The sequence below is a fragment of the Hemitrygon akajei genome, chromosome 24, assembly GCF_048418815.1.
Source record: "Hemitrygon akajei chromosome 24, sHemAka1.3, whole genome shotgun sequence".
Taxonomy (NCBI): Eukaryota; Metazoa; Chordata; class Chondrichthyes; order Myliobatiformes; family Dasyatidae; genus Hemitrygon; species Hemitrygon akajei.
The window spans coordinates 26,190,853-26,218,219 of NC_133147.1; the positions used below are offsets into that span (position 1 = coordinate 26,190,853).

A 27,367-nucleotide genomic window follows, 5' to 3' on the forward strand; every position below is an offset into this window, starting at 1 on the left:
ATTTCATGCTGGTGATAATAAACCTAACTCTGATTCTGAAAATTGCTTTGGGAGTGAACAAACTTGAGGCTGATAGAGGTGTAATTAGGCACATGGATTTAAAAACAATTGAAGGCTAGGCAGGAAAGAAGTGTTAGATTAACCATGGAGCAGGCTAAAAGTCAGCACAAAATTGTAAAACAAAGGGCCTGTACCGTGCACAATGAATTAATCACCTTCCATTTAGGAAATTCTGAGCTAACATTTAGTGAGACCTATTTTACACCAGTTTGTTCACCTTCTGGCCAAACTTGGGGTTTTTTTCTCTCTAACATAAACATCAGAGCTGAAATACTACATACAATTAGCAGGTTTTTTTTTACCTTAAAAGGAAGGTTTCGTCAGTTCATCAGCTGAAAAGAAGAACATAGAATGGCCAGTGAGTCAGAAACTCTTGTGACAGACTGGCAAGATACAAAGAGGTGGTGAAGCCTGGTTCCCTCAGCCACATACAATGTGCGGGAGGATCACAACTGGCTGAGCAGCATCTGTGGCAGGAAAGGAATCCATGGCGCATTGAGTCCAGACCCGAAACTTCGAGGAACCTCTTTCCTCCCTCAGATGCTGTCCCGCTCCTCCAGCAGATTATTTGTTGCTCCAGACTCTGGGACCTGCAGGCATTAAGGCCTCTTGCTCGTCCCAGCTCTCCCTCTCCTCTGGACGTTGGCACAGTGTGCCTTGGCCGTTGGACCGCACTGGGGGGGGGTGGTAGTGGGAACATTTTCCGCCTCTGACCCCTGACCATGACTACAAGTTGGTGGGGTGGTGGAGATTGCAGTCTGATCTAAATCCCCAAAGCAACCTCCATCACCTGCCCCCACTCAACATTCCCCCTACCCCACTCAGTCCTCCCAATCAGAGATAGAGAGCCACTCGTCCTCTTCCTCCACCTCTCCCCTCCCCTGCCCACCCAGCTTCCAAAACTCGAGGTAGGAAACCAGCTTCTCCCCCTTCTCCAACCCCCTATTCCATCCCCCAACCAACCAGCCCCACAGAGGTAGGAATCAAACTCCTCCCCTCCACCTCTCCCTCCCTCCACCTGTCCCCTCCCCTGTCTCCCCCTAGTTGCCATTACCTGAAGGAGGGAACAAACTCCCACCTCTCCCCACTAACCTCTTCCCCCTCCCGTCCACCTCTTGCCCCTCTGCCCTCTAACCCCACCCTGCCAGCTGCTACTACCTGCTCAGACAGCCCCCAACATCCGCCTCACCCCCTGTCACCCTCCCTCCCACCTCCGTCCACTGAACAACCACTACGTGAGAGAGCTCCTTCTCCCCCCGTTGCCTCCTCTCCCTTCCCTCCCAACCGCCACTACCTCAGGTAGGGAATAAGCTCCTCCACCTTCAACCTCCATTCCTCTCCTCCCCCCCCACTTTACAACCCCAATACCTGAGCAAGGAATCCAGCTCCTCCTCCTTCACCTCCTTGACCCTCCCTGTCCACTTCACACCCCCCCCACCCCAGCTGCCATAACCAGAGGTAGAAACCAGTTCCTCCTTCTTTCCCCTCATCTGCAACCCCCATATCCCCCCTCTCCGTCAACCTCCGCCCATCCTGAGAGCAAGATGACGGTGACGGTGGTTTGGCTGAAATGGAGGAGCTGGTCGCTGAGTAGGCTGGTTCACAAGCACACCGGTACCTGAACTGGCACTGGAATTGGAGTCACCGGACCGCACGCTCGCACTGCACGTGTTCAACCGGCACAGCCCCGCCCGGTTGTTGAACTTTGCTGCAGAGAGAGAGAGAATGGACATCTTGTGAGCGCTGCCTGCAAGCTCCAAACTTAAGTCAAAACTTTAAGCTCTATCTGAGGTAAGTATCCCCAAGATTCCTCTTGTCCTAGACTTGTATCATCCTGCTGGCCGGTGGTGTACTGGCATCAGCACTGGACTTCGAGGTGAATGGTCGTGAGATCGAATCCAGCCTGCTCTTTGCCCGCTTTTTATCTGCGTTGAGCCGCCAACTCTGCCTCGCAAAAAAAAAAAGTCAAATGCTATGGAAATGCCAAAAATACCGCCTGATGCACCACAGGGCATGAAATCAAACAACACCCTACCGTAAAACCATACAACCATAAGACAGAGGAGCAGAATTAAACCAATTGGCTGATTTTTATCCTTCTGAACCCCATTCTCCCCGTAACCTTTGACATTCTTACTAATCACTTACATTCTCCCCGTAACCTTTGACATTCTTACTAATAACTTACAAGAACCTATCAAACCTCTACTTTAAATATGCTCAAAGTTTGGTCTCCGCAGCCTCCACAGGTTAAATAAATTCCTATCCTTCAATCACTAGGCCGACATTGTTCCTTGCTTAGAAGAGGCTGAGCAAGGAATATTGGTTCAAAGTTTAACTTCATCAGTGACAACTCTTTGACCCTTGGAAGGGTCGTGCCGCTGTAGTAGAAGGCTCAGGTTAGCAATAGAACCACCTGAGCCCTGCAAAGTGAATCGTTCATTCATTATGTGCCGTGTCGGATGAGGTAGATCTTTCCATGATCATTCTTGCCAAATTTTTCTACAGAAGTGCTTTGCCGTTGCCGCCTTCTGAGCAGTGTCTTTACGAGATGGGTGACCCCCCCCCCCCCACCAATACTCTTCAGAGATTGTCTGCCTGGCATCAGTGGTCTTGTGATCTTGTGATCTGCACCGGCTGCTCGTATGACCATCCACCACCTGCTCCCGTGGTTTCACATGACCCTGATCGGTGGGGTTAAGCAGGTGCTACACCTTGTCCAAGGGTGACCTGCAGGTCAGCGGAGGGAAGGAGCCTTTGGTAGAGACATATCTCCACCCCAGCACCCATGACAATTGAATTAAAACAAAGAACGCAGGTAGGCCACTCGGCCCCTCAATTCCACCCTGTCAGTCATGGCTGATCTGCCCTGCACCTCCTCTCCTCTTTTCCGTGCCAGTTCAAAACAAATTTATTATTATCAAAGGACGTAAACTCTTCGTCACCTTGTGCAAGTCATGCATATATTTAATATGGAGGTCAACAGGTTTCTGATTAGTAATGGCACCAAAGGTTATGGGGAAAAGGCAGGAGAATGGGATTGAGAGGGATAATAAATCAGCCGTGATGGAATGGTGGAGCAGACTCTCAATGGGCTGTATGGCCCTGATTCTGTTCCGTTGTCTTATGGTCTTATGCCTCTGTCGTATCTTCTCCTTTCATAACTTTATACGCATGTTTCTATAAGATTCCCTCTCATTGTTCTGAATTCCAGCGAATGTAATATTGATCTAAATTCCTTCACCACAGAGACATTTTGAAGACCAGCGTTGATTTTTCTCACCTGCCTGCTGAGGGTTCAGCCCTTTAGCCCCTGTGGGAGAAACAAGAGGTCAGGTAGATGACAACAAACCTGAAAAGTAAAATCAGAGTAGTTCCAGCAGAAAAACAGGCCTTGCCACCCCATCGTGTCTTTGACCGTCCTCTGCAGGACAACTCCACCCCATCTCCCCACAGCACATTTTTCTAACACATCCTCATCCAATTCGCCCTCAAAAGTCACAGTGGTGCGCATCTCCACCACACCTGCTGACAGTGCCTTCGAGATTCTGACTGCACTGCGTGGAAAAAATTCTCCTGAATTCTCTTCTCCTTACGTTGTACTCCTGAACTTTGACCCCACTGACAATGGGGAAAGCCCTCCCACTTTGCACTCTGTCTGGGTATCTCTTGTTTTGTTCACTCCTGTAAGCACCTGTACTGTGCTGCACTGTTCCATATTCAGTACGTCAACCAAAAATGTCTGTTTCTTTCATCTAAATTATTACTTTTTTAAAACTTTCCTACCTTTAGCACTAAAAATACGAAGCTCTTTGCTACACTGGAGTGGCACAGTGGCATAATGGTCAGCGTAATGCCATTACAGCACCAGCAGCCCGGGTTCAATTCCTGCCACTGTCTGTAAGAAGTTTGTACCGTCTCCCCATGACGGATGGTTTTCTCCAGGTGCTCAGGCCTCCTCTCACAACACAAACTGATACAGGTTAGTAAGTTAATTGGTCACTTGGTGCATTTGGGCAGCACAGGCCTTGTACCATGTTGTATCTCTAAATGTAAAAAAAACATACATTGATAAGAGTCGTAGATTTATATCACATAGAAATAGGTCCTTTGGCCCAACTCATCCAAGCCAACCAATTGCCTATGTAAGCTCGTCCCACTTTTCCTGTGTTTGGCCAGGCGATCCAAACCTTTCCTGTCCGTGCACTTTAGACATTGCGAATGTATCCACCTCTACAGCATCACCTGGCAGCTCGTTTCGTATACCCACCACCCTTTCTGCATGGAGAAGTTATACCATAAGGTATAGGAGCAGAATTGGGCCAGTTGGCTCATCGAGTCTGTGTCACCACCCCATCATGGCTGATCTATTATCCCATTCTCCTGCCTTCTCCCCGTAACCTTTGATGCCCTGATTAATCAAGAACCCATCAACCTCCATTTTAAAAATACCCCATGGCATTCTCCACTACCATCGGTGGAAATGAATTCCACACATTCACAACCCCTTGGCTAAAGAAATTTCTTCTCATCTCTGTTCTAAAGGGACTCCCTTCTATTCTAAGGCTGGGCCCTCTTGTCCTAGACTTCCTCACTACAGGAAACATCCTCTCCACATCCACTCTATCCACACCTTTCAATATTCAGTAGGTTTCAGGGGAAAAACCTGTGACAATTTCTGTTTCTTCCAGTATTTGTCTTGATTTAGCCTGTCATCGTCATAATTTTCCTTACACAATGTGAACCTCATAAAGGTGTAACACACATAAAATTCTGGAGGAAATCAGCAGGTCAGACGGCATCTGTGGAGGAGATTAAGCGGTTGATGTTTCAGGCCGGGACCCTTCATCAGGACTGGAGCAGAAGGGGAAGAAGCTAGAATCAAGTGGGGGAGGAGAGGGAGGAGTGCAAGCTGGCATGTGAGACAAGGTGAGGTGGAAGGTGGTTGGCGGGGGGGGGGGGGGGATGGAGGATGAAATGAGAAGCTGGGGGGTGACAGGTGGAAGAGATAAAGGACCGAAGAAGGAATCTGATAGGAGAGGAGCGAGGACCATGGGAGAAAGGGAAGGAGATAGAGATGATGGGCAGGTGAGGAGAAGGGAAGAGGAAAGAGGGGAGCCAGAATGGGGAATGGAGAAAGAGAGAGGGAGCAAAGGGGAGAAATTACCAGAATAAGAAGGTGGGGGGGAGGGGAAGCAGGTGATAAGTGAGACCAGGTCAGAGGGATGGTCGGTGGGCAGAGGAAGGGGGATGAAGTAAGAAGCTCGGCGGGGAGAGGTAAGGGGTTGAGGGAGGAAAGGAGAGTGGGCCATGGGAGAAAGGGAAGGAGGAAGGACACCAGATGATGGGTGAGTTGGAGGAGTGAGGAAAAGAGAAGGTTAATAGACCCAGAAAAAGAGAGAAGTGGGGGGGGGGGGGAACTGATGTTGATGTCATCAGTCTGGAGCCTACACAGATGAAATACAAGTTGATGCTCCCCCACCCTACGTGTGGCCTAGAGGCGGCCACGGTCCAACACGTTCAAAGTTAATTTGTTATCAGAGTACTTATTTGCCACCGTGTATTGCTGCTTATTTGTGGTTGCACTCCTTGTAAATGTGTTCGATGCTGGGGAGGGCTTATCCTGCAATGGACTGGGCTAATGGGAGGCCCTCATTTGTTTGGGATCGACCATTGACTTTGTGTCCTAGATGGTCAAGCCAGGGCGGTACGATATGGAGAGCTGTGCAGCAGGCTCATGCAGCTGATGAATCCAAAGGAACAGTAGAGACCGAGATGTTCTGGCACCGGTGGTATCACAGGAGTTGCAGTCAGCACTGAACTCAACGTAGGACTGCCGTGGTGATCTTTCCTCGGGAGTTTACTCCCAAAGCCTTCCTTCCCAGTGAGTGGGTACAGCAGCTGTTTAAGATCAGAGTTTTCCTCCTCCTCGGTGAGCTAGCTGCCAACCGCGGCGGACGAGCCTAGAGCAACCAGTGTTCAGGCTCCAGCAACCCGCCTTTGCCCCTTCTCCAGTGGAAATAGTTCCACCGGGCTTAGTAGCTAAGCCACACAGGAAGGCCAGGAGCTGGAGTTGAATGTCAGAGGCTACTCGAGACACACGCCACTGGGAGCATCTCAAGTTCAAGTTGAATTGTCATTCAACCATACATGAATACAGACAAACAAAACAGCGTTCCTCTAGATTCAGGGTGCAAAACCGAGCACCGACAGTCTTACGCAGCCCAAGGCAATATAACACATATACAGTACTGTGCAAAAGTTTCAGGTAAATGGGTGATTCCTTAATTAGAGTAAATTTTCTGTCCCTGGGGTAGATTTTCAAGAAAAAAAATAGTTAAAAAAAAAACGAGTGCTGTGGTTTTAAAAGTTAGATGATAGTAATTCTAACAATTTTCAGTATGCTTCCTAAACAATATTTTCTTAATTTTTAAGCAAGTTAAAATCTTGAATGTGTCAGAACTTCACTATTTTGGACATGTCCCCTACCAGACTTTGCAACCTTGTCTTCAAAATAAAGTGATAATACGTATTAAATTCTTGAAACTTTTAGTTTGTATTTTCTCACCAGAACTTTTAAAACAGATGTCAAATTCATGTGGGTTATTCTTTTATACAATTTGTACATCTTTTATGACAAAGGACAACTGTCCCCAACACTTCTGTCTTTACCAACGCGCAACACATTTTAGAGACCAGTCAAGTTCTTTCAAACAAATGCTTGTGTGGTTGTCATGAAAATGAGAAGTGACTGTCAAGGCGGAAGACAGACATTTTGATGTTCAGAAATGTGACTAATTTAAAGATTTATACCTCCTGATCTGAGAGTATTTTTATTATGTGTCATTACCAAGCAAGTTACTATTTGAGTGTTTTAACTGAAAAATAAAAGACTTCATTTATTTCTGTACATTTACATTACATTTACATGCTATCTATCCAATCAAGTTAGCAAGTGCAAGACTTGGTCAACTTTTTCTTTAGAAAGTGAGAATCGTCATTACCACCACGCAGCTGGCGGTGAAGTTTTCAAGATAGCCTCAAAATCATCAGCAGACCAATCAAAAAATAATACAAGAGACAACTAAAGATCCAGTGACATATCAGCAGTACCTTGAAAGAGAAGGAGACAGATACAAAAAAAAGGGAGACAGCAAAACTCACAATCATCTCACAATTACCAAAGCAGAGACTGAAGAGACAACAGTGGAGAGTTAATCAAAGATTCAAAAGGGCTGCTGATAAGAAAAGACAGGCAGTTCAAAGTTTTATTGCAGAGAATACCCTGCCAAAATCTCCAGTAGGCCAGCAACAAAAACAAAATTACTTCCGTCTTCCTGAGGCTTCATGTATGCACTAATGGAGACTATGAGAGGATCCTTTAAATTTCAAGTGTTGCTTTTTTTCGGAGCTGTTGAAATTTCTATGAATATTTCATAAGTCTTATTGATAAAAAGAAGTGCATAGAGGGTTGAGTAAATGTTTTGTCAATGTTAAATAAAAGTATTCTCTCTTATGGCCAGTTGAAAAATAATGATCTGTATAATCTGTTTGAACTTTGAATTGTTGCGTAATCCAGAGTTAGGGAGAGTTCGGCAGATGTTTTGTAAGTATTATTGTGGTTTTTTTTAAACAAGACCTAACAGTTCCTGGTTTAGCTGGGCTGCCTATGCTCGTTTTTCATGTGGGTGTTTTTAACAAATTTCTCTAGCTGTCTGCCTTAGAAACTGATCTCTTATGTAATTTTGTTAAATAGTGCAGACTGTAAAGATGTTGTTTTAATTATGTGTTGTTTCTTCCGGTTGTCAGAGTTAATGACCATCACAGACAATATTTTGATATGGAAATAAAGTTTTGTTTAGTAACTGAGTCAAATTGGAGTCAAGTGCATTGCTGCCAAAATCATCATTCTGTTAAATTTCCAGAAGTCTAATTAGTGAACAAATGTTTCGTTGTTCAGTCAAGGTAAATATTGACACGTTTAGGAAAATGTATCTCAAAAGTATATACTGAATGTAGTTAGGAATGAATTAAAACAAACTTATTAAAGGACATGTTTTTTAGGTGCAGGATTGACCTTGAAATCTATGTTTGTCATTTTGTTTTAAATTTTGAGGGTGTGATGGGAATAACATGCATGCATGAAAACTGCAAAAAACCCTTAAAATATAAAAGTTCTCTTAAAGGCTGATCAATGCCAAGGTCAGGTCTTCATTCCAGAGCCTAAAATAAAGATTATAATATAAACCAAACTGAGTTTCCAGAAATTTCATTTTTCAGAATTTCAAGTAGTCAAAAGGGCCACTAATTCAAGAATCACTCACATACATATCGCTAGAGAGCCTAAGACTTTTGCACAGTACTGTAGTAATTTTATACATTGCTGCAAAAAAACAATAATTTCATGACATGTTTTCATAATTCTGATGTGGATCTCTATTGTGCGCTGAGAGTGGGAAGGGGGCAGGAAGAGGGGAATCATGGTTGGGGAAAAGGGGAAGGGAGAGGGGAGGGAGCAGGAAGCACCAGACAGACATTCTGTAATGATCAATAAACCAATTGTTTGGAATCAAATGACCTTGTCTGCATCCACGCCACCCCTCCCCCTCCCTCGGCACTCCTTCTCTGCCACCTGTCCCACACCCCACCCTCACGACCCCCAATGTCCTTTGCTCCCACCAGATTTACAAACTCGCTGTCCACTCCACGTTGACAAATACGGCTCTGTGCAAAAATCCTCGGCATCTCTACATGCCTAGGGCCTTCTCACAGTGCTGAAAGACAGCAGTAAAATACAATCACACGAAAGAGTCCCTGAGTCCGTTAGTGTTGCAGTTGAGTACAGTATGGTTTGTCTTCCGTCCATCAATCACGGCGGATATGCGGGAGGGGTGGGGAAAGGGGGAGGAGGGGGGGGAGACAGCCCTGACTCCATCCAGCCCACCATCCCATCATGGACTCTCCCCCTGGGCAGCTGCTAACAGGTGACATTATGGCTTCAGGCCCCCTCCTCGCCATGACTGAGCCCATTTAATAGGCAGTGGGAGCTTATCCCCACCATGGCCCACCCCGGCTATGACAACCTTAAGGAGCCACTGGGCTGTATCCTCCTCATTCTGTAGGCCTTTCCATTTCTGGGCATTGGGGTTTCCATATCAGGCCATGATGCAGCCGGCCAGCTCTCCACTCCAGACGAGAGGGCGTGGGAATGGGGAGTGGAATTGAAATGGGGGCCACTGGGAAACCCTGCCTCCGGTGATTGACCCAGAGAAGGTTCTTTATGGGTGTGGTTCCCTGCTGGTGCATCAGAAAGAAGTTTGATCCTTTCTTGAAGCACTTTGGCAGAAAACAGTCCAGTAACTATTCCCTGAGTCTCTCTGTAAGCCTCGCAGCCACTTACCCTCTGAGGTGCAGCAGTACAAGATTCCAGTCACCACCATTGTGCAGAGCCCGAGTATCCCCAGAACAGCTCCAACAATGATCAAAGCTTCATTCTCAACCAGTGCCTTGTGTTCTGAGGAGAAAACGTTGGAGGTTTTGTGATGTCTGGGTAATTTTTTCTGAAAATCTAGCAGCACTATTCCCCAATGTATCGCCTAATGCCACAGACTGTGTAAAATATTTCTGATGGGAGTGCCTGTTGGTTATGTGCCATGTTGTTTGACGTGGGCGATCATGGCCACGATTGCCCTTGGCAAGTATTTCCACAGAAGTGGTTTGTCACTGTCTTTACAAGATGGGTGACTCCCAGCCATTATCAATCTCTTCAGAGATTGTCTGCCTGGTGTCGGTCATCGCATAACCAGTATTTGTGATCTGCACCGGCTGCTCAGATGACCATCCACCACTTGCTCCCATGGTTTCACATGACCCTGATCGGGGGCTAAGCAGGTGCTACACCTTGTCAAGGGTGACCTGCAGGCTAGCAGAGGGAAGGAGCACCTTACACCTTACACCTTACACCTCCTTTAGCAGAGTCATACATCCAGTCTAACACCAGTCTAAAACAATTGCACAGACAAGGGGATTAACAGGTCCACTGTGACTCAGTTCAATATGATGCATAATAATCTTACTTTTGGAGTATTGTGTTCAGTTCCAATCACTGAACACTGAAGGATGTGGAAGCTTTGGAGAGGTTGCAAAGGATGCTGCCCGGATTGGAGAGCGTGCCTTATGAGGAGAGGTTGAGCAAACTCAGGGTTTTCTCTTTGGACCGAAGGAGGAGAAGAGGTGTCGAGACATATATGGTGATGAGGCCTAGATTGAGTAGCCAAGGTGGAACTGGCTACTATGAGGAGGCACAAATTTAAGGTGATTGGGGAAAAGTATGGGGGGGGGGGGTCAGAGGTGAAACTTTTTACACAGAGGGTGTTTGGTGCATGGGGTGGGAGTAGAGACAGATACATTAGGAGCATTTAGGAGTCTTAAATCGGCACATAGATGATAGAAAACTGGAGGGCTCTGTGGATTGATTTTCTAGGTTCTTATTCTGCTGACAAGATGGCTGATGTAGTAGACGTGTTTGAGTTAGAGAGCGCAGAGCAGGAGTATTGTCCATTTCCATTTGGTGGGGGGGGGGGAGGATTATCCAGTCTCCAATGAGACCGTCATAAAATTTAATTTCCCTAGTTCGCAAGGCAGGAGGGATTGGCCCGTTCAAGTGACAATAACTTTGTACCAGTTGCATTTGAGTCACCAAGGCATAGGAGGCTACGAACCAAGTCCCGGTAAAGAGAATTGGTAGAAGAGAACAACCACTCGAGTCGAGTAAGACATTCCCTCGAGTGGTTGTTCTCTTAAAGGAGATCATCTGGGAGTGGCTTTGCACGGGGAGGCTGAGGCACTGGCAGGCACCGTATGGTCCTTCACAGATTGGGGTTCACGGTCCAGTGGCCTGGAATGCAAGGTGGCTGGGGACCTTCACTGCTGCAGCCTTCCCCCGACTTCCCCGACAGCTGCTGTGATGTGCTGTCATCTTCCGCCAGCCCACCGTTGAGATCTCAGTTGGAACACTCTTCAGAACATATAACCATATAACAATTACAGCATGGAAATAGGCCATCTCGGCCCTTCTAGTCCATGCTGAACACTAAACCTCACCTAGTCCCACTGACCTGCACTCAGCCCATAACCCTCCATTCCTTTCCTGTCCATATACCTATCCAATTATTTTTTTAAATGACAATATCAAACCTGCCTCTACCACTTCTACTGGAAGCTCGTTCCACACAGCTACCACTCTCTGAGTAAAGAAGTTCCCCCTCGTGTTACCCCTAAACTTTTGCCCCCTAACTCTCAACTCATGTTCTCTTGTTTGAATCTCCCCCACTCTCAATGGAAAAAGCCTATCCACGTCAACTCTATCTATCCCCCTCATAATTTTAAATACCTCTATCAAGTCCCCCCCAATCTTCTATGCTCCAAAGAAGAAAAACCTAACTTGTTCAACCTTTCTCTGTAACTTAGATGCTGAAACCCAGGTAACATTCTAGTAAATCTCTTCTGTACTCTTTCTATTTTGTTGACATCTTTCCTATAAGTCGGTGACCAGAACTGTACACAATACTCCAAATTTGGCCTCACAAATGCCTTGTACAATTTTAACATTACATCCCAACTCCTATACTCAATGCTCTGATTTATTAAGGCCAGCATACCAAAAGCTTTCTTCACCACCCTATCCACATGAGATTCCACCTTCAGGGAATTCCTATATCATTCTGTTCTACTGCATTCCTCAATGCCCTACCATTTACCATGTATCATAGAACAGTACAGCACAGTAACAGGCCATTCGGCCCACAATGTTAGGCCGAACCAGCTAAAAAGCAAATGAAACACTGATCCCTCCTACCTATACCATGTCCATATCCCTTTATCTTCATTACATCCATGGGCCTATCCAAACATCTCTTAAAAGCCTCTAATATATTTGCCTCTACCCCCATACCAGGCAGCACATTCCAGACATCCACAACGCTAAGTAAAAAAACTTACCCCTCACATCCCCCTTGAACCTACCCCCTCTCACCTTCAATGCATGCCCTCTGGTATTAGACATTTCAACCCTGGGAATCAGATACTCCCTGTCTACTCCGTCTCTGCTGCTCATAATCTTATAAATCTCTATCAGATCTCCCCTCAGCCTCTGCCACTCCAGAGAAAACAACCCAAGTTTTACCATGCTTTCCATGATAACATGTGCCCTCCAAACCAGGCAGCATCCTGGTAAAACTCTTCTGCACCCTCTCCAAAACCTCAGCATCTTTCCTGATGATTGGATCTGTATGCAATAGTCCAGATGTGGCCTAGATAGAGCTTTATAAAGTTGCAACATAACTTCTTGACTTTTGAACTCAATGTCTTGACTAATAAAAGCAAGCATTCCATAAGAAAGTGCAAATGTAGTCACTTTCAAAGTGCTATGAACTTGGATCCCAAGATCTCTCCGCTCAGCAACAACGGTGTACTGTTGCCTCACATTTGCCCTACCAAGATGCAACACCTCACATCGAGCTGGGTTAAACTCCATCTGCCATTTGTCTGGAACTCACTACCTCACTACCGAGGGTTACCAGCTGGCATTGCTCTAGGAATCTCAGGATCTGACAAGACTCTCCGCAATAAGCCTCAGAGAAGAGAGTTGCTGTGTATGGTTGATTGGTAGTTAGTATGGATGTGTTGGGCCAAATGGCCTTGTACTGTGCTCTATAACTTGACTCTAATAATTGCCAGCAACAGAGACAATGAGAGAGGCCTCAAGTTATTGGGACTTGCTTGGGGACAGAAAGGGACGAAGAGGGATTCTGCGTCATCAAGTAGATATCAATGTTTTTACTGCATCGGACGACATTTCCCCAACTCGCTGTTCTTACCAAGAGGGATCTGCAACTTTCCATCAACTGCCTCGTGTTCCAGCTGACAGATGTACCCCCGGCTGTCTCCATTCAGGGGACGGACGCTCCTAACTTGAAAAGTCCCATCGCTTTGAGGGACAACATTGGTCACATCTGATCCATTGTCAGCGACTTTCCCGTTTCTGACCCAGCGCGCTTTAATGTCCCGGGGGAAGAAGTTCTTGGCCGTGCACACCAGGTACATTTGGCCCTGTTTCTTCTGCATGAAGGCTCTGGTATGGGTTGGAGCTGTGAAGGAATTGGACAACAAAACACTGCAAGTTATTGGATCACAAACAAGAGAAAATCGGAAAGTGCTGGAAATCCGAGCAACACACACAAAATGCTGGAGGAACTCAGTAGCCCAGGCAGCATCTGTGGAAAAAAGTACAGTCGACATTTCTGGCCGAAACCCTTTGGCAGGATTGGAGAAAGGGTTTCAGCCTGAAACCGATGAAATATGACTAGACTTTGGAATGTAGATGAGACTTTTGCAATGTGGATTAGCCTGATGGAATGAGGATGAAACTGATGAAACGTGAGACTGATGGAATGTGGACTAAATTGACAGGCTCGAGAGAGAGAGAGTTTTACATGTTTCCTGATACTATCTTTCACATGAAAAACCAGCTTGAAACCAAATACCTGAAAATATTGTGAGTAACAACAGAATCTCCTAGGGAACTTGGACAACATTCCTTCCTTGATCGGGAACTTTAAATCGGCACTCCTCACCTGAGAATTCTTGTTCAGCATCTTCTCCGTCAAACACATTCTGAAATGTTTCATGTTTTTTTTAAATCACAGTAACCTCAATATTTAATCTCATTTGTTCTTCCTTCACAGAATGCAAAACTGGACTCCACATCTCGGGAATGTTCGATGAGTTTTATTTCCATGAGAATCCCAACAATTTTCTTTTAAATGGAAGTTTTCCACTCAACATATCTCTGTGACATCTGGGGGTATTTTTTCCCCCAGAGTGAGTATGTGAGCCAAAAGACCCGCTCGATGTTTTATTTACATCCTCGGCTCCTGCAGCTCCTCCCCAATGGCAGGAGACTCGATACTCACTGCCTTGGTGAAGCAGCCAACATAATCAAAGACCCCACCCACCCTGGACATGCTCACTTCTCCCCTCTCCCATCAGGCACTCCATCCCACTGCACTAAGACTAATGACCAAATCCCTAGTATGATAAGATGGACTCTTGACCTCACAATCAAAGCCTCATCATGGCTTTGCACCTTATTCTTTCTTTTTTAATCCTTTTATCAAACTTTTCAAGACAAATATGTAACAGTCATAATAGTGCAAAGGGAGTGGGATTACATTGTTGGCAATTAACACATGAGTAAAAACTATAAATAGCACCAATATAATTGACCTCCCAAACCCTTAATATAAACAAGATACAAAAAAAGATGGGAAAAAAACCCAAATTGAAAAATCAAAAAACAAAATAAACTAAACTAAAACTAAACCAACCAAAGCTGGGCTATTCAATTATATCAAATAAAATCATTAGTGTCATCAACTCCGCTCCTCTACTCAAATCAATGAAAGACATAAAGGAATCAGAAAAGGTCAGATTGCATTCTATGAAAGTATTGAATAAAAGGCCTCCAAGTTTCTTCAAATTTAACCGAGGGATCAAATGTACCACTTCTAATTTTTTCTAAGTTTAAACAGGATATGGTTTGGGAAAACCATTGAGATGTCGTTGGAGGATTCATCTCTTTCCAATTCAATAAAATACATCTTCTAGCCATTAAGGTAGCAAATGCAATCATCCGCCGAGCTGCAGAGGGCAGATCAAACATTGGTAAGCCGAAAATTGCAGTAACAGGATGAGGTTGTAAATCCATGTGCAAAACTTTAGAGAATATATCAAAAATATCTTGCCAAAATTTTTCCAAAAGAGGGCAGGACCAAAACATATGACTCAGAGAGGCTACCTCAGAGTGACATCTATCACAGATCGGATTTATATGAGAATAAAATCAAGCTAATTTACCTTTACACATATGAGCTCTATGAACCACTTTAAATTGAATCAATGTATGTTTAGCACAAATAGATGAAAAATTAACTAATTGTAAAATTTTCTCCCATTTCCCTATAGGTAAAGAAAGTTGAAGTTCCTTCTCCCATTCATTTTAAATTTTATTAGATACATCTGGCTGTATATTCATAATCATACCATAAATGATTGCTATTAAACCCTTTTGATAAGGATTTAAGCCTAAAATTTCTTCCATGATATCAGCTGGATATGAAATGGGAAAAGTCGGTAACATCATAATTAAAAAATCTCTAATCTGTAGGTATCTGAAAAATGGGATCTGGGAAAATTATATTTATTAGACAACTGTTCAAAAGACATGAAACAGTTATCCAAAAATAAATCACGAAAACATATTACAGTACACCCTTTGTTTTCCAAACCAAAAAGGCTTGATCCATGACAGAGGGTTGAAAGAAAAAATTAGATATAATAGGACTTGATAAAATAAATTTATTCAAGCCAAAAAGTTTACAAAACTGAAACCATATTCGTAATGTATGTTTAGTTATTGGATTAACCGTTTGTTTATTCAATTTAGAAAGAACCAAGGGAAGCGAGGTCCCTACGATGGAAACCAATGATAATCTTTGTGCTGAACTGCATTCAAGATTAACCCATTGTGGACTGACATTCATATCCATGTCTTGTGTCCAAAATATTAAATATCAAATATTAATTGCCCAGAAATAAAATCTTAAATTTGGCAGTGCCAAGCCACCATTCTTTTTGGATTTCTGAAAGTATTTTTTACTTAGCCTAGGATTTTTATTCTGCCATATGTAAGACGTGATTTTAGAGTCAATAGTATCAAAAAAGGATTTAGGAATAAAGATTGGTACCGCTTGAAAAGATATAAAGATTTAGGTAAAATAATCATTTTAATAGTATTAATTTGACCAATCAATGATATGGACAGTAAGGACCATTTAATAAGCGATTGTTTGACCTGGTCAATTAAAGGTAAATAATTGATGTTAAATAAATCCTTATGTTTTTCAGTAATTTTAACACCTAGATAAGTAAAAGAATTTGTAACCAATCTAAATGGTAAATGTCTATAAATTGGAACTTGCACATTTAAAGGGAAAAGTTCACTCTTATTAAGATTCAGTATGTAACCAGGAAAGTTACTAAACTGAGCGAGCAAGGATATAGCAGCAGGAATGGATTTCTCAGGATTTGAAATATATAATAACAAATCATCTGCATATAATGATAACTTGCGTATCACATTCCTGCGGGAAATGCCAAATTTAGAAGGTGGGTCATGAATAGCAATAGCTAAAGGTTCCAGGGCAATATCAAATAACAGTGGGCTAAGAGGACAACCTTACCTAGTGCCACAAAACAACTGAAAAAAGGAGATCTTCTGTTATTGGTAAGTACTGAAGTCATGGGGGCATAATATATCAATTTAACCCAAGATATAAATTGCGGGCTAAAATTAAATTTCTCAAGCGTACTAAATAAGTATGGCCATTCAATCCTATCGAACGCTTTCTCGGCATCCAATGAGATGACACATTCTGGAATTCCAGATGAGGGAATATAAACAATATTCATCAATCTCCTAATATTAAAAATGAATAGTGGTTTTTAATAAATCCGATCTGGTCGACCGAAATAATTCGAGGCAATACACTCTCCAATCTAGTTGCCACTATTTTTGAAAAAATCTTAGAATCTGCATTCAATAATGATATAGGCCTACATGATGCACATTCAGTGGTAGCTTTATCTTTTTTAATAATTAATGAAATAGAGGTACCATCGAAAGGTTTTGGTAATTTACCTATAAATAGTGCATCCTTAGAGATTTTAGATAGCCAGGGAGAAAGTATAGTGGAGAAGGATTTAAAAATGCTACTGTATAACCATCTGGGCCAGGTGCTTTACCTGAATTCATCGAAGAAATAGCATCTTTTATTTCTAGTTCCATAATAGGAGCATCTAATACTAAACATTCATTCGGTGATAGTTTTGGAACATTCAATTTCCTTAAGAACCCATGCATTATAGTGGGATCATCAGGAGATTCTGATTGATATAAGGAGGTATAAAATTCTTGAAAAGATTTGTTTATCTCATCATGATCAACCGTCATAGTTCCATCTTGTTTACGAATTTTAATAATCTGACGTTTAACTGAAGCAGATTTCAATTGGCTAGCTAATAGTTTACCAGATTTATCACCATGTATATAAAATTAACTCCTAGACTTAATTAATTGATTTTCAATCGAGGATGTTAAAAGTAAACTATGCTCCATTTGAAGTTCGACTCTATTTTTTATATAAAGCTCCTGACTAGGAGCGATAGAGTATATCTTGTCAGTTGCTTTAATCTTATCACCCAACATACAAATCTCTTTATTAATTCGTTTTTTTCAGACCAGCAGAATATGAGATAATCTGACCACGGATGTATGCTTTAAAAGTATCCCATAAAACCCCGCTGGAAATTTCATCTGTAGAGTTTGTTGAAAAGAAAAAAAATCAATCTGTTCCTTAATAAAATTCATGAAGTCTGAGTCTTGTAGTAATACAGAATTGAATCGCCATTGTCCAAAACTAGAAGGCGTATCCATTAGTTTGATAGAGAGTTCCAGGGGCACATGGTCAGAGATGACAATGAAATCATAATTGCAGTCAGTAACAGAGGGAATTAAATGAGATTTAATAAAAAGTAGTCAATTCTATAATAACTATGATAAACATGGGAAAAGAATGAAAACTCTTTTTCCTTTGGATGTAAGAACCTCCAAATTTCTGAAATTCCAAAATCAAGCATAAAGGAATTAATAAAGGTAGCCAATTTATTCTGAAGTGCCTGATTAGACTTAGATCTATCCATTGAATTATTTAAACAGTAATTAAAATCTCCTCCTGTTATCAACATATAATCATTTAAATTGGGAAGGAATGTGAATAAGTGTTTAAAAAATGCAGGATAGTCAATATTCGGAGCATAGACATTAACCATCACCACTTTTTTTATTACAGAGTAGGCCAGTGATTAATAAAAATCTACCATTCAGATCCAAAATAGTTTCCTAATGAACAAATGAAATAGAAGAATCTATAAAAATAGAAACTCCTTTCACTTTAGCCTGGGAATTTGAATGGTACTGCCAATCCTTCCAAAGCCTAAAAAAAAACACTGATTATCCTCTTTCCCCACATGAGTTTCTTGTGCAAAAATAATATGGGCATTCATTCTGCAGAATACCTTGAAAAGTTTTTCTTCCGTTTAATCGGATAATTTAAACCATTTGTATTCCACGAAACAAAATTAATAACCTTATCCATCATAGTAAAACCAGTAATATGGTACGTAAAGGGCTAACCAGAATACAAACTCATGAACTCGGAAGCGGGAAAAAGGTTCAAAAAGGAACTGGAAGTTATGACATATCGGACATTTTAGTAGTTTCGAATTAGCCCAGGTGAAAAAATCTAATCTAAAAAGAAAGAGAACCCCCTCTCCCCACCCAAAAAGGCCCAGAAAAAAGCCAGAGATTGGCCAAGAGATAAGCTAAAGCTAATTCTACCCCCATCTCCCCTGATGGCAGCCCAAAAGATAAAAGTTGTTAAGAAAAGCTAACCCTAATCCAGGAAATATACCACAAAAAACTATCAAAAAATAGCAAGAAAAAAATACACCATGATTTTTAGAAAACGTTTAAATCATAGAATAGAGTACTAAGATACTAGTATTTCAGAGAAAAGAGAAAACAAGCACCAGTTCATGTTATTGACCATTTCCACGCATAAACAATTGAAAATGATGCAGCAAGAAAATAAGGTCTTATGGGAAGAAGAAAGCAGAACATCTTAAAATGTAAAAAAAGAGAACGAATGTATCTCCATTCAAAAAACAAATCAAACACCGAAACCTCTACTAAATAGTTTCAAAAAATAAAAAAAAGCAGAATCCCAAAAAGGGAACAGAAAAGTTCATCTAGAAATACTAAAAATACCTACAGTACAAATCAAGAAAGAGAACCCTCGCACTCTAACTGACCCGATCGCTTAAAAATTTAAGTAAAAACCAGAAAAAACAGAACCCCAATTAGGCCGTAGCAGAGAAAGTTGGCTGGTCAAAAAATTTTTGAGCTTCTTTTAATGTCTTGAAGAGACAACGGAAATTATCAGAAAGAATAATCCTCAATCTGGTGAGTAAGAGCAGAGCTGGTTGAGAAAAAAATTCCAACATCAGAGGCTTAAACGCCATTCGTTCCTTCAGAATCTCGGGGCTAAAATCTTCAACGAAGCAGAATTTAAAACCTTTAAATTCAAACATGCCTTTTCGCCGAGCAAAGTGAATCAAACATTCCTTGATATGAAGAGAATGGAGACGAACAATTACTAGGCGTGGATGATCAGATCAGTTCCCCCTCGTGTTACCCCTAAACTTTTGCCCCTTAACACTCATGTCTTCTTGCTTGAATCTCCCCTACTCTCAATGGAAAAAAGCCTATCCATGTCAACTCTATCTATCCCACTCATAATTTTAAATACCTCTATCAAGTCCCCCCTCAACCTTCTATGCTCCAAAGAATAAAGACCTAAGTTGTTCAACCTCTCTTAGGTGCTGAAACCCAGGTAACATTCTAGTAAATCTCCTCTGTACTCTCTCTATTTTGTTGACATCTTTCCTATAATTTGGTGACCAATTTCTCAAACTTCCTCACCACCATTTTCCATTCCAATTTCCCTCTCTCATCTCATCTCCTTACCTGTTTATCACCTCCCCCTGGTGTTCCTCCCCGTTTTCTTTCTTCCATGGTCCTCTGTCCTCTCCTATCAGATGTCCCCCTTCTCCAGTCCTGTATCTCTTCCCCCAATCAACTTCCCAGCTCATCCCTCCCCCAACCCCGCCGGTTTCACCCATCACCTTGTAAGTCTTCCTCCCCCTCCCTCCACTTTTTTTCTCTGACGCCTCATCTTTTTTCCCCAGTCCTGATGAAGGGTCTCGGCTCAAACCGTCGACTGTACTCTTTCCCCTAGATGCTGCCTGGCCTGCTCAGCTCCTCCAGCATTTTGAGTGTGTCATTTGTATCATGGGAGGATTTGCCACAACAATAATATTGTTGGCTTTTTGCACGATTCAGGGACATGTTATGCATTTCACATTCTAAACTCCTTCGCTGCAGACTCTAACGGGATTGCAATGGTCAATGCCCGTTCTGAGGCTAGGTCCCTTTCTGCAAGTAGCTTCATTTCGGTGCTTTGACTATGCATGCCACAGACAAACCTGTCCCTTAATGCAGCAGAAAGTCACGGTACTGGGAAAGTTTGTGCAGGTCTGCAATGTATTCAGAAAGGCTTTCATCTTTTAACTGGTTCCTTTTTGTGAAATCTAAATCTCTCAGCTGTCACCAGTGGCTTAGGCCTCAAGTGAGTTTGTAAAATTGTAATTTGGTCGAACATCTCGCTTGCTGGCTTTGCTGGAGTTACTAAACAGCGTCACAGACCTTCATTAGCGCGATCAAATTCATCATCTATCCCGGCTGAAGCCATCGTCACGTTATTTTCACTTTAAATTCAGCGCGTCCTTCACTACCACGCGTTTGTTAGCGTCTGTGACGGACTTCTTGCGTCGTTTAACTCTCGCTGCTTCGTCCCTATTGGTGCAGTTCGGGACATTCTCTGACATTCAGGTGCACGCGTGTCTGTGCATGTAGAGTAAATGAAAGCACGCCCGCAGGATTCACAATACAGCGGGGCTGCGGGAGCTCATTGGTCTAAAAGAAATAGATCCATACATTACGGATCCCACTTGTCAGGAAAGTCGTTACCCCACAACAGTAAGAAATCCCCCACAGAGATGAAATACTTAGGGCTGAATGCGGCAGTTTAAAAATTGTATATAAAGTCTGTATAGAGTAATTGTATAATTTAGTATATGGTGTATGTCATTGAGACGCATTTTATCTTGAGTTGGAGTATAGCTAAACAGGAAGTGTTGTGTATTTAACATTTTTAGTAATATTTAAGTATCTTGTATGTTTGATTAAGCATTCTTGTTCGTTTAAATAATTCACTACGGTTAACGTACAAATACCTGCGGTGCTTACGTCATCACGCTACCACGTGATACGTGTGCGCCTTGCTTGAGGTTAAGTCTAAGTTAGACGCGCATTTCGGGATCCTGTGAATTAGTTTAACGTTTCGAAGTTACAGAACATCCGATGTATAGGTGACTGAGAATGGGATTAGTATAAACAGGGACTCGGTAGTCAGCACAGACTCACTGAAGACGCACACTCAGCTTCTTCCTCTCGCCCGACAGATTTCTTAAAGCGTCATGAACAAACACTACTTCCCTATTTTGCTCCCTTCTTTCATACTAATTACTTATTTTAAATATTCCCCTTTCAAGTCACTCAAGCATAAACATTAATACAGCCAAAGGAGATAACTACACCACATTTTACGTTTTGCACCGCCCCGAAACAAGTCCCGGGACCCCGGCAATGAAAGGGTTAATGAATGAGGAGCGTTTGGCGGCCCCTGGGCCTGCCGTTATCAAATATATGGGAAGGTCTAGATAGAGAGGACGTGGGGGAGCACGTTTCCAATAGTCAGACTGTCTAGGGCTAGAAAACACGGCCTCACAATAGGAGGACTGAGCTTCAGAACAGGGTTGAGAGGGGTAATAAATCAGCCATGACGGGATGGTGGAGCAGACTCGACGGGCCGAATGGCCTGGTTCTGTTCCGGTGAGCATATAATAAATCTGAGCTATAAGGCCAGTTTCTGCGTCGTAGAACCCTAAAGGAGTTTTCTTCCAAAACTTGTTCCACAATTCCACCCTGCGAACCTCAAAACTCATCTTTCCCTGAATCACTTTGCCACACTGTGTTGTACAGAGCTGGAGTTCTGTGTACAGTTTTTTTTAAAATTAAATAGATTAGCTTATTTATCACGTACATCAAAATGCATTTTGCCTCAAATCAAATTGTGGAGAAGCCTGCTGGAGCTGCCAGGGAACATGCCCACAACTCACTCACCGTAACCCGCACACCTTTGGAGTGTGTGGGGGGGGGGGGGGGGGGACCGGAGCACCTGGAGGAAACGCACATGGTCATCAGGAGAGCGTACAAACTCTTTGCAGACAGCGGCGGGAATCGAACCCCGACCGGTGATTGCTGGCGCTCTAAAACGGCTGCGCTAACTGCTATGCTAACGTGCCTGCCGGTTATTTAGCTGACATGCAATTAAACTGGAAGGGGTGCAGGGAAGAAATGTGAGAACGCTGTCAGGACTTGAGGACAGGCTGGGCGGGCCAAAACTTCCTGCCCTGCAAGGTAGGTAGGTACATGGAGCTTGGGAAAATAGAGGGCTATGCGGTAGGGAAATTCTGGGCGGCTTCTAGAGTAGGTCACATGGTCGGCTGGACATTTTGGGCAGAGTGCGTATAGGGAAATGGTCAGCCAGAGCAGTGCTTGAGGCTGTTACAGTAACAGTATTCAAAGTCAATTTATTACAAAAGTTCTAACTGTATATGTCACCCTGAGATTCCGAGTTTCGCAAGACCCTGCAGTGGATAGTGAGGTCAGCTGAGAAGATCATCGGGGTCTCTCTTCCCGCCATCACGGACATTTACACTACACGCTGCATCCGCAAAGCAAACAGCATTATGAAGGACCCCACGCACCCCTCATACAATCTCTTCTCCCTCCTGCCGTCTGGGAAAAGGCTCCGAAGCATTCGGGCTCTCACGGCCAGACTATGTAACAGTTTCTTCCCCCAAGCTATCAGACTCCTCAATACCCAGAGCCTGGACTGACACCTTACTGCCCTACTGTCCTGTTTATTATTCATTGTAATGTCTGCACTGTTTTGTGCTCTTTATGCGGTCCTGGGTAGGTCTGTAGTCTAGTGTAGTTGTTGTGTGTCTTTCTTTTTTACTTAGTTCAGTCTAGTTTTTGTACTGTGTCATGTAACACCATGGTCCGGAAAAACGTTGTCTTGTTTTTACTGTGTACTGTACCAGCAGTTATGGTCGAAATGACAATAAAAGTGACTTGACTTGAGAAGACATTTAGATCAGTGCAAACCTCCAAGAGGCCCAGAACCTTGCCTTTGGGTTTGTGGGCTTGTGTGCCTCAATGACCCGGAGAACTGTGGTTGGCTGGAGTCAGGGCTTCATGCTCTGGCTCTGGGTGACACAACCACTGAACCGGCAGCACGGCAGATTCAGCATTTGCCCCGTGAATCTGCACGTGTCAGCTAATTATTATTTCATTGTGACGGTGTTTAACACCGCCCTTTTGGTCATAGCGCATATCGAGACTTGAGCAAAGCACCGCAATGTTTAGCTGCCTTATCTTAGGGCCCCTCGTCTTAGAAAAGATGTGCTGGCATTGGAGGGGCCCAGAGGAGGTTCACAAGGATGATTCCAGGAACGTTTGATGGCTCTGGGTCTGTACTCGCCGGAATTCAGAAGGAAGAGGGAGGAATTTCATTGAAACGTTTCAAATGTTGAAAGGCCTAGACAGAGTTGATGTGGAAAGGATGTTTCCCATGGTGAGGGAGTCTTGGACAAGAGGGCACAGCCTCAGGATAGATGGGCGCCCTTTCAAAACAGGTGGAGAGAAATTTCTTTAGGCCGAGGGTGGTGAATTTGTGGAATTTATTGCCAGATGCAGCTGTGGAGGCCAGGTCGTTGGGTGTATTTAAGGCAGAGATTGATAGATTCTTGATTGGACATGGCGTCAAAGGTTACGGGGTTGAGGAGGAGTTAGAAAAAAGGACCAGTCATGATTGAATGGCGGAGCAGATTCGATGGGCCAGATGGCCTAATTCTGCTCCTATGACTTACGGTTGTATGGACCCGCTTCAGTATCTCTCTCTCCCTCCCCGTACTTGGGCTGTATCCAACCATAGTGACATTTGGTAAGGTCACCAATGCTAAGCAGGTCAAAGGCTAGAGCCCAGACCATGACTGGTCCACTGGTCCTCCAGGTTTGGGGGTTCAACTCAGGGTTGACTGGTTAAACAAAACCATTCAGGAAACAGCGATGAAGAACGCTTCTGCATCTGAGTGCGGCGGTATTCCTGCGTCAGCGCCCAGGACTTGCGTGACTGACAGCTGTGAAAACCGAGAGGGAGCTACTGACATGACGAAGGACTCCAGAGATGGAGGACCATCAGCAACGATGCCAGCGGCATAATGGACAGTCAGTCAGCTAACATATCAAAGTCTGCAGATGCTAGGAATACAAGGCCAAACTGAGGAACTCAGAAGGTCAGGCAGCATTGATGGAAAAGACTAAACAGTCGACGTTTCAGGCCGAAATCCTTCTTCAGGTCTGAGAAGGAAGGGGGAAGATGACAGAATAAAAATGGTGGGGAGGAGGGAGTGGGATAAGAGACTAGCTGGAAGGTGATAGGTGAAGCCAGGTGAGTGGGGAAAGGGCTGGAGAAGGAATCTGATAGGAGAGCTGAATAAAAAACAGGAGAGAGAGAAGGAGGAGGGGCAAAAGGGGGGGAATTGCTAGGCAGGTGAGAAGAAGTGAAAGGTCAGTGGGGAATAGAAAAGGGGAGAGATAGAAATTTGTTCACCAGAAGGGGAAATCGATATTCATGCCATCAGGTTGGAGGCTACCCTGATGTTGTTCCTCCACCCTGAGGGTGACTTCACTTTGGTACAAGAGGAGGCCACGGACAGACACGTCGGAATCGGAATTGTAATGTTTGGCCACCGGGAAATCCCGCTGGTGGCGGATGGTGCGGAGGTACTCAACAAAGCAGACCCCCAATTTACGGTGGGTCTCAGCAATGTCGAGGAGGCCCAGGCGCAGTAGAATGACCCCAGCAGGTTCACAGGTGAGGTGTTGCCTCACCTGGTAGGACTGCTTGGGGCCCTGAATGGAGGTGTAAAGCTTTCGAGGGATAGGGACCAAAGGCTGCCAAGGGCGTCTAGCTTGATTTTGGCCCCGTAGTGGGTGGGGAAAGTTGGGTCGATAATCCTTTAGTGGTGCTGTGCTTGACCTATCTACTGATGTGAAGCTCGAAGACCAGCCATGCAGACGTGGTCCAGAGTTCAAGGTCCCGTCATTGGCAAGTCTGGATTTCGAGGCCTGGTGTTCAGTGATTAGCGTGTCCTAGGGTCGAGGGTTGAAAGTCAAGGCCCGTCCGCAGGAGCCGAATCTGTGAGTCCATTGGAGAGGTCAAAGCCCAATGGTGTCCGGGTCCGCTGGAGTATTGTAGGCATGCTAACTTGGCAGGGGATTGTGTGGCAACCCTGGCGGGCTGCCCTCAGCACCCGCTGGGATGTATTGGTGGTTAACACGCATGAGGTGTTTTGACGTACACGTGATCGTGAAATTTAAACTATCTTACCCTTGTTTTCCAGGGTGGTGTTGCTTGATCTGGCCGCCTGTTTGATCTCATCGCAGATGCTCTCTATTCGGTGAGGCACCGATGCAACAGAGTCGTGGTCCGAGTTCTGCCTGTCTACCCAAGCCTGCGCCGTGGGCTGGACTGCGACATACCTTTTAATCATTGTGTCGTAGTACAAGACAGTAACACCGTCATAGGCGTAACGCAAGCGTATGTCGTCCACTTCAAGGCCACGGAAGAGGCACTCGCACTGGGCGTGAAAGAGGTGCGTATCTGAAAGAAGCAATAACAACCTATTGTTAGATGCTTTGCGTCATCATTTTACCCAGAGGGTGGTCCCACATACGCCATGGGATCATTTTACCCAGAGGGTGGTCTGTACACACCAACAGGCACTATTTTACCCCGAGGATAGTCCCACATATCCAACAGGCTGCAAGAGGAAGCCATTGAAGAGGGTACGTTAACAACATTTAAAGGGCACTTGGACAGGTCTGTGGATAGTAAAGGTTTGGAGAGATGAGCTTATATGACAATTTTGGTCAGCCTGTACAAGGTGGGCCGAAGGGCCTGTTTTGCTGCTGTAAGGACTCTATGTCCCTAATATTGTGGATCTGCCATATGTTAGTATGTTGATTAAAATGACTTTTTTTATGAGTGAAATACTTTGGAAACATTTAGAAATAAGCAGCATGCTATGATAGTGGCTAGTAAAATGCTGCTTTTTTTAACAAAACTACACAAAGTACAAACATCAAGTATTTACAAGACCGTGAACAAGTTCAAATTAAAATAAGATTATTACTGTCTATCAAATAGTCAATTCCCTGGGGTTCCACCGTTCCCGGAAATCCCCCACTGTACCCATGGAAGAGCAGTCCCTTCAGACACTCAAACAGCGGCTGCAGCTTCTCACGTTCCATGTCAACGTGACACACTGACTCCTGGCCACAGAATGGACAATTGGACCTGGTGTTAGTGAACCAACTTAAAGACGTGCTGCATGAAGACTTGAAGGCCCTCTGCTACACCTTCCAGCCCAGGACCGCAATATACAAGCAGCAAGTCCCCGAGCATAAAGAGATTTCCACGAGAAAGCATAACCCTATTGCAGCACCAGCGATCCGGGTTCAATTCCCAAATTTCTACGTTCTCCCCATGACTGCATGGGTTTCCTCCAGGTGCTCCCATTTCTTAGTAAATAGAATGTACAGGAGAACAGTACAGGCCATTCGGCCCACTCCATGATCAATCTAACCCTTCCTTCCTAATGTGCCTAATGAATCTGCCTCTACCACCACCCCTCTTAGGGTATTTTGGTGTTTAACAAAAAAAAACTACCTCTGACATCCCCCATTTACTTTCCACCAATCACCTTAAAATTCTGCCCCTTCACATTAAGCGTATCTGCCCTGTGGAAAAATGTGGGTTTCCTCCCTCATTCCAAAGACCCGGGTTCAATTCCCACCGCTGTCTGTAAGGGGGTTTGTGCGTTCTCTCCCTGACCGTGTGGATTTCCTCCAGGTGCTCGAGTTTCCTCCCACGGTCCCAAGCTGTGCGGCCCAGTAAATTATTTGGTCTGATGAATGTAATTGGGCAGAACAGCCTGTTACCACTTTGCGTGCCTGAACAAAAATACCTGTATAAGAAAATATTTGCAGTGATCATATCTTTCTCTATAATCGTGCTATGAACCCCATGCAGCATCGATTCCACGCAGGAAGATGCGGGCGACTGGAGAAAGCAACGAGATGCTGGAGGCACGCAGCGGGTTGGGTGGCATCTGCGGAGGCGGAATGAGCGGTTGACGTTTCGAGTTTCGACACCGGTTTAGGGGCGTGTTCCTGAAGGTGATGGGATCTGTGACAGGGTGGCCCGGCGTTCACTGGTGGGGTCATCGTCAAGGGGTAGGTAAGAGGAGATGTCTGGTGTTCAAGGTTTTAGGATTGTGCTTGTTTCTGGTCACCAAAATTTAGCTCAAAATGGCG

The 27,367-nt window shown here is 44.1% G+C and overlaps 1 protein-coding gene across 1 annotated transcript in view; it reads right to left on the bottom strand.

Annotated features, from left to right (window-relative positions):
- Window positions 1–27,367, bottom strand: part of LOC140715983 (HLA class II histocompatibility antigen, DR beta 4 chain-like) — a 34,865-nt gene that overhangs the window by 2,539 nt on the left and 4,959 nt on the right. Inside the window, exons 2-7 of the mRNA XM_073028604.1 lie at window positions 25,380–25,652; window positions 12,939–13,208; window positions 9,461–9,574; window positions 3,344–3,373; window positions 1,679–1,768; window positions 363–392 (exon numbers count right to left, since the gene is read on the bottom strand). Coding sequence (XP_072884705.1) covers window positions 364–392; window positions 1,679–1,768; window positions 3,344–3,373; window positions 9,461–9,574; window positions 12,939–13,208; window positions 25,380–25,652 — 806 coding nt within the window. The 3' untranslated portion in view covers window position 363. The remainder of the gene's footprint in view (window positions 1–362; window positions 393–1,678; window positions 1,769–3,343; window positions 3,374–9,460; window positions 9,575–12,938; window positions 13,209–25,379; window positions 25,653–27,367) is intronic.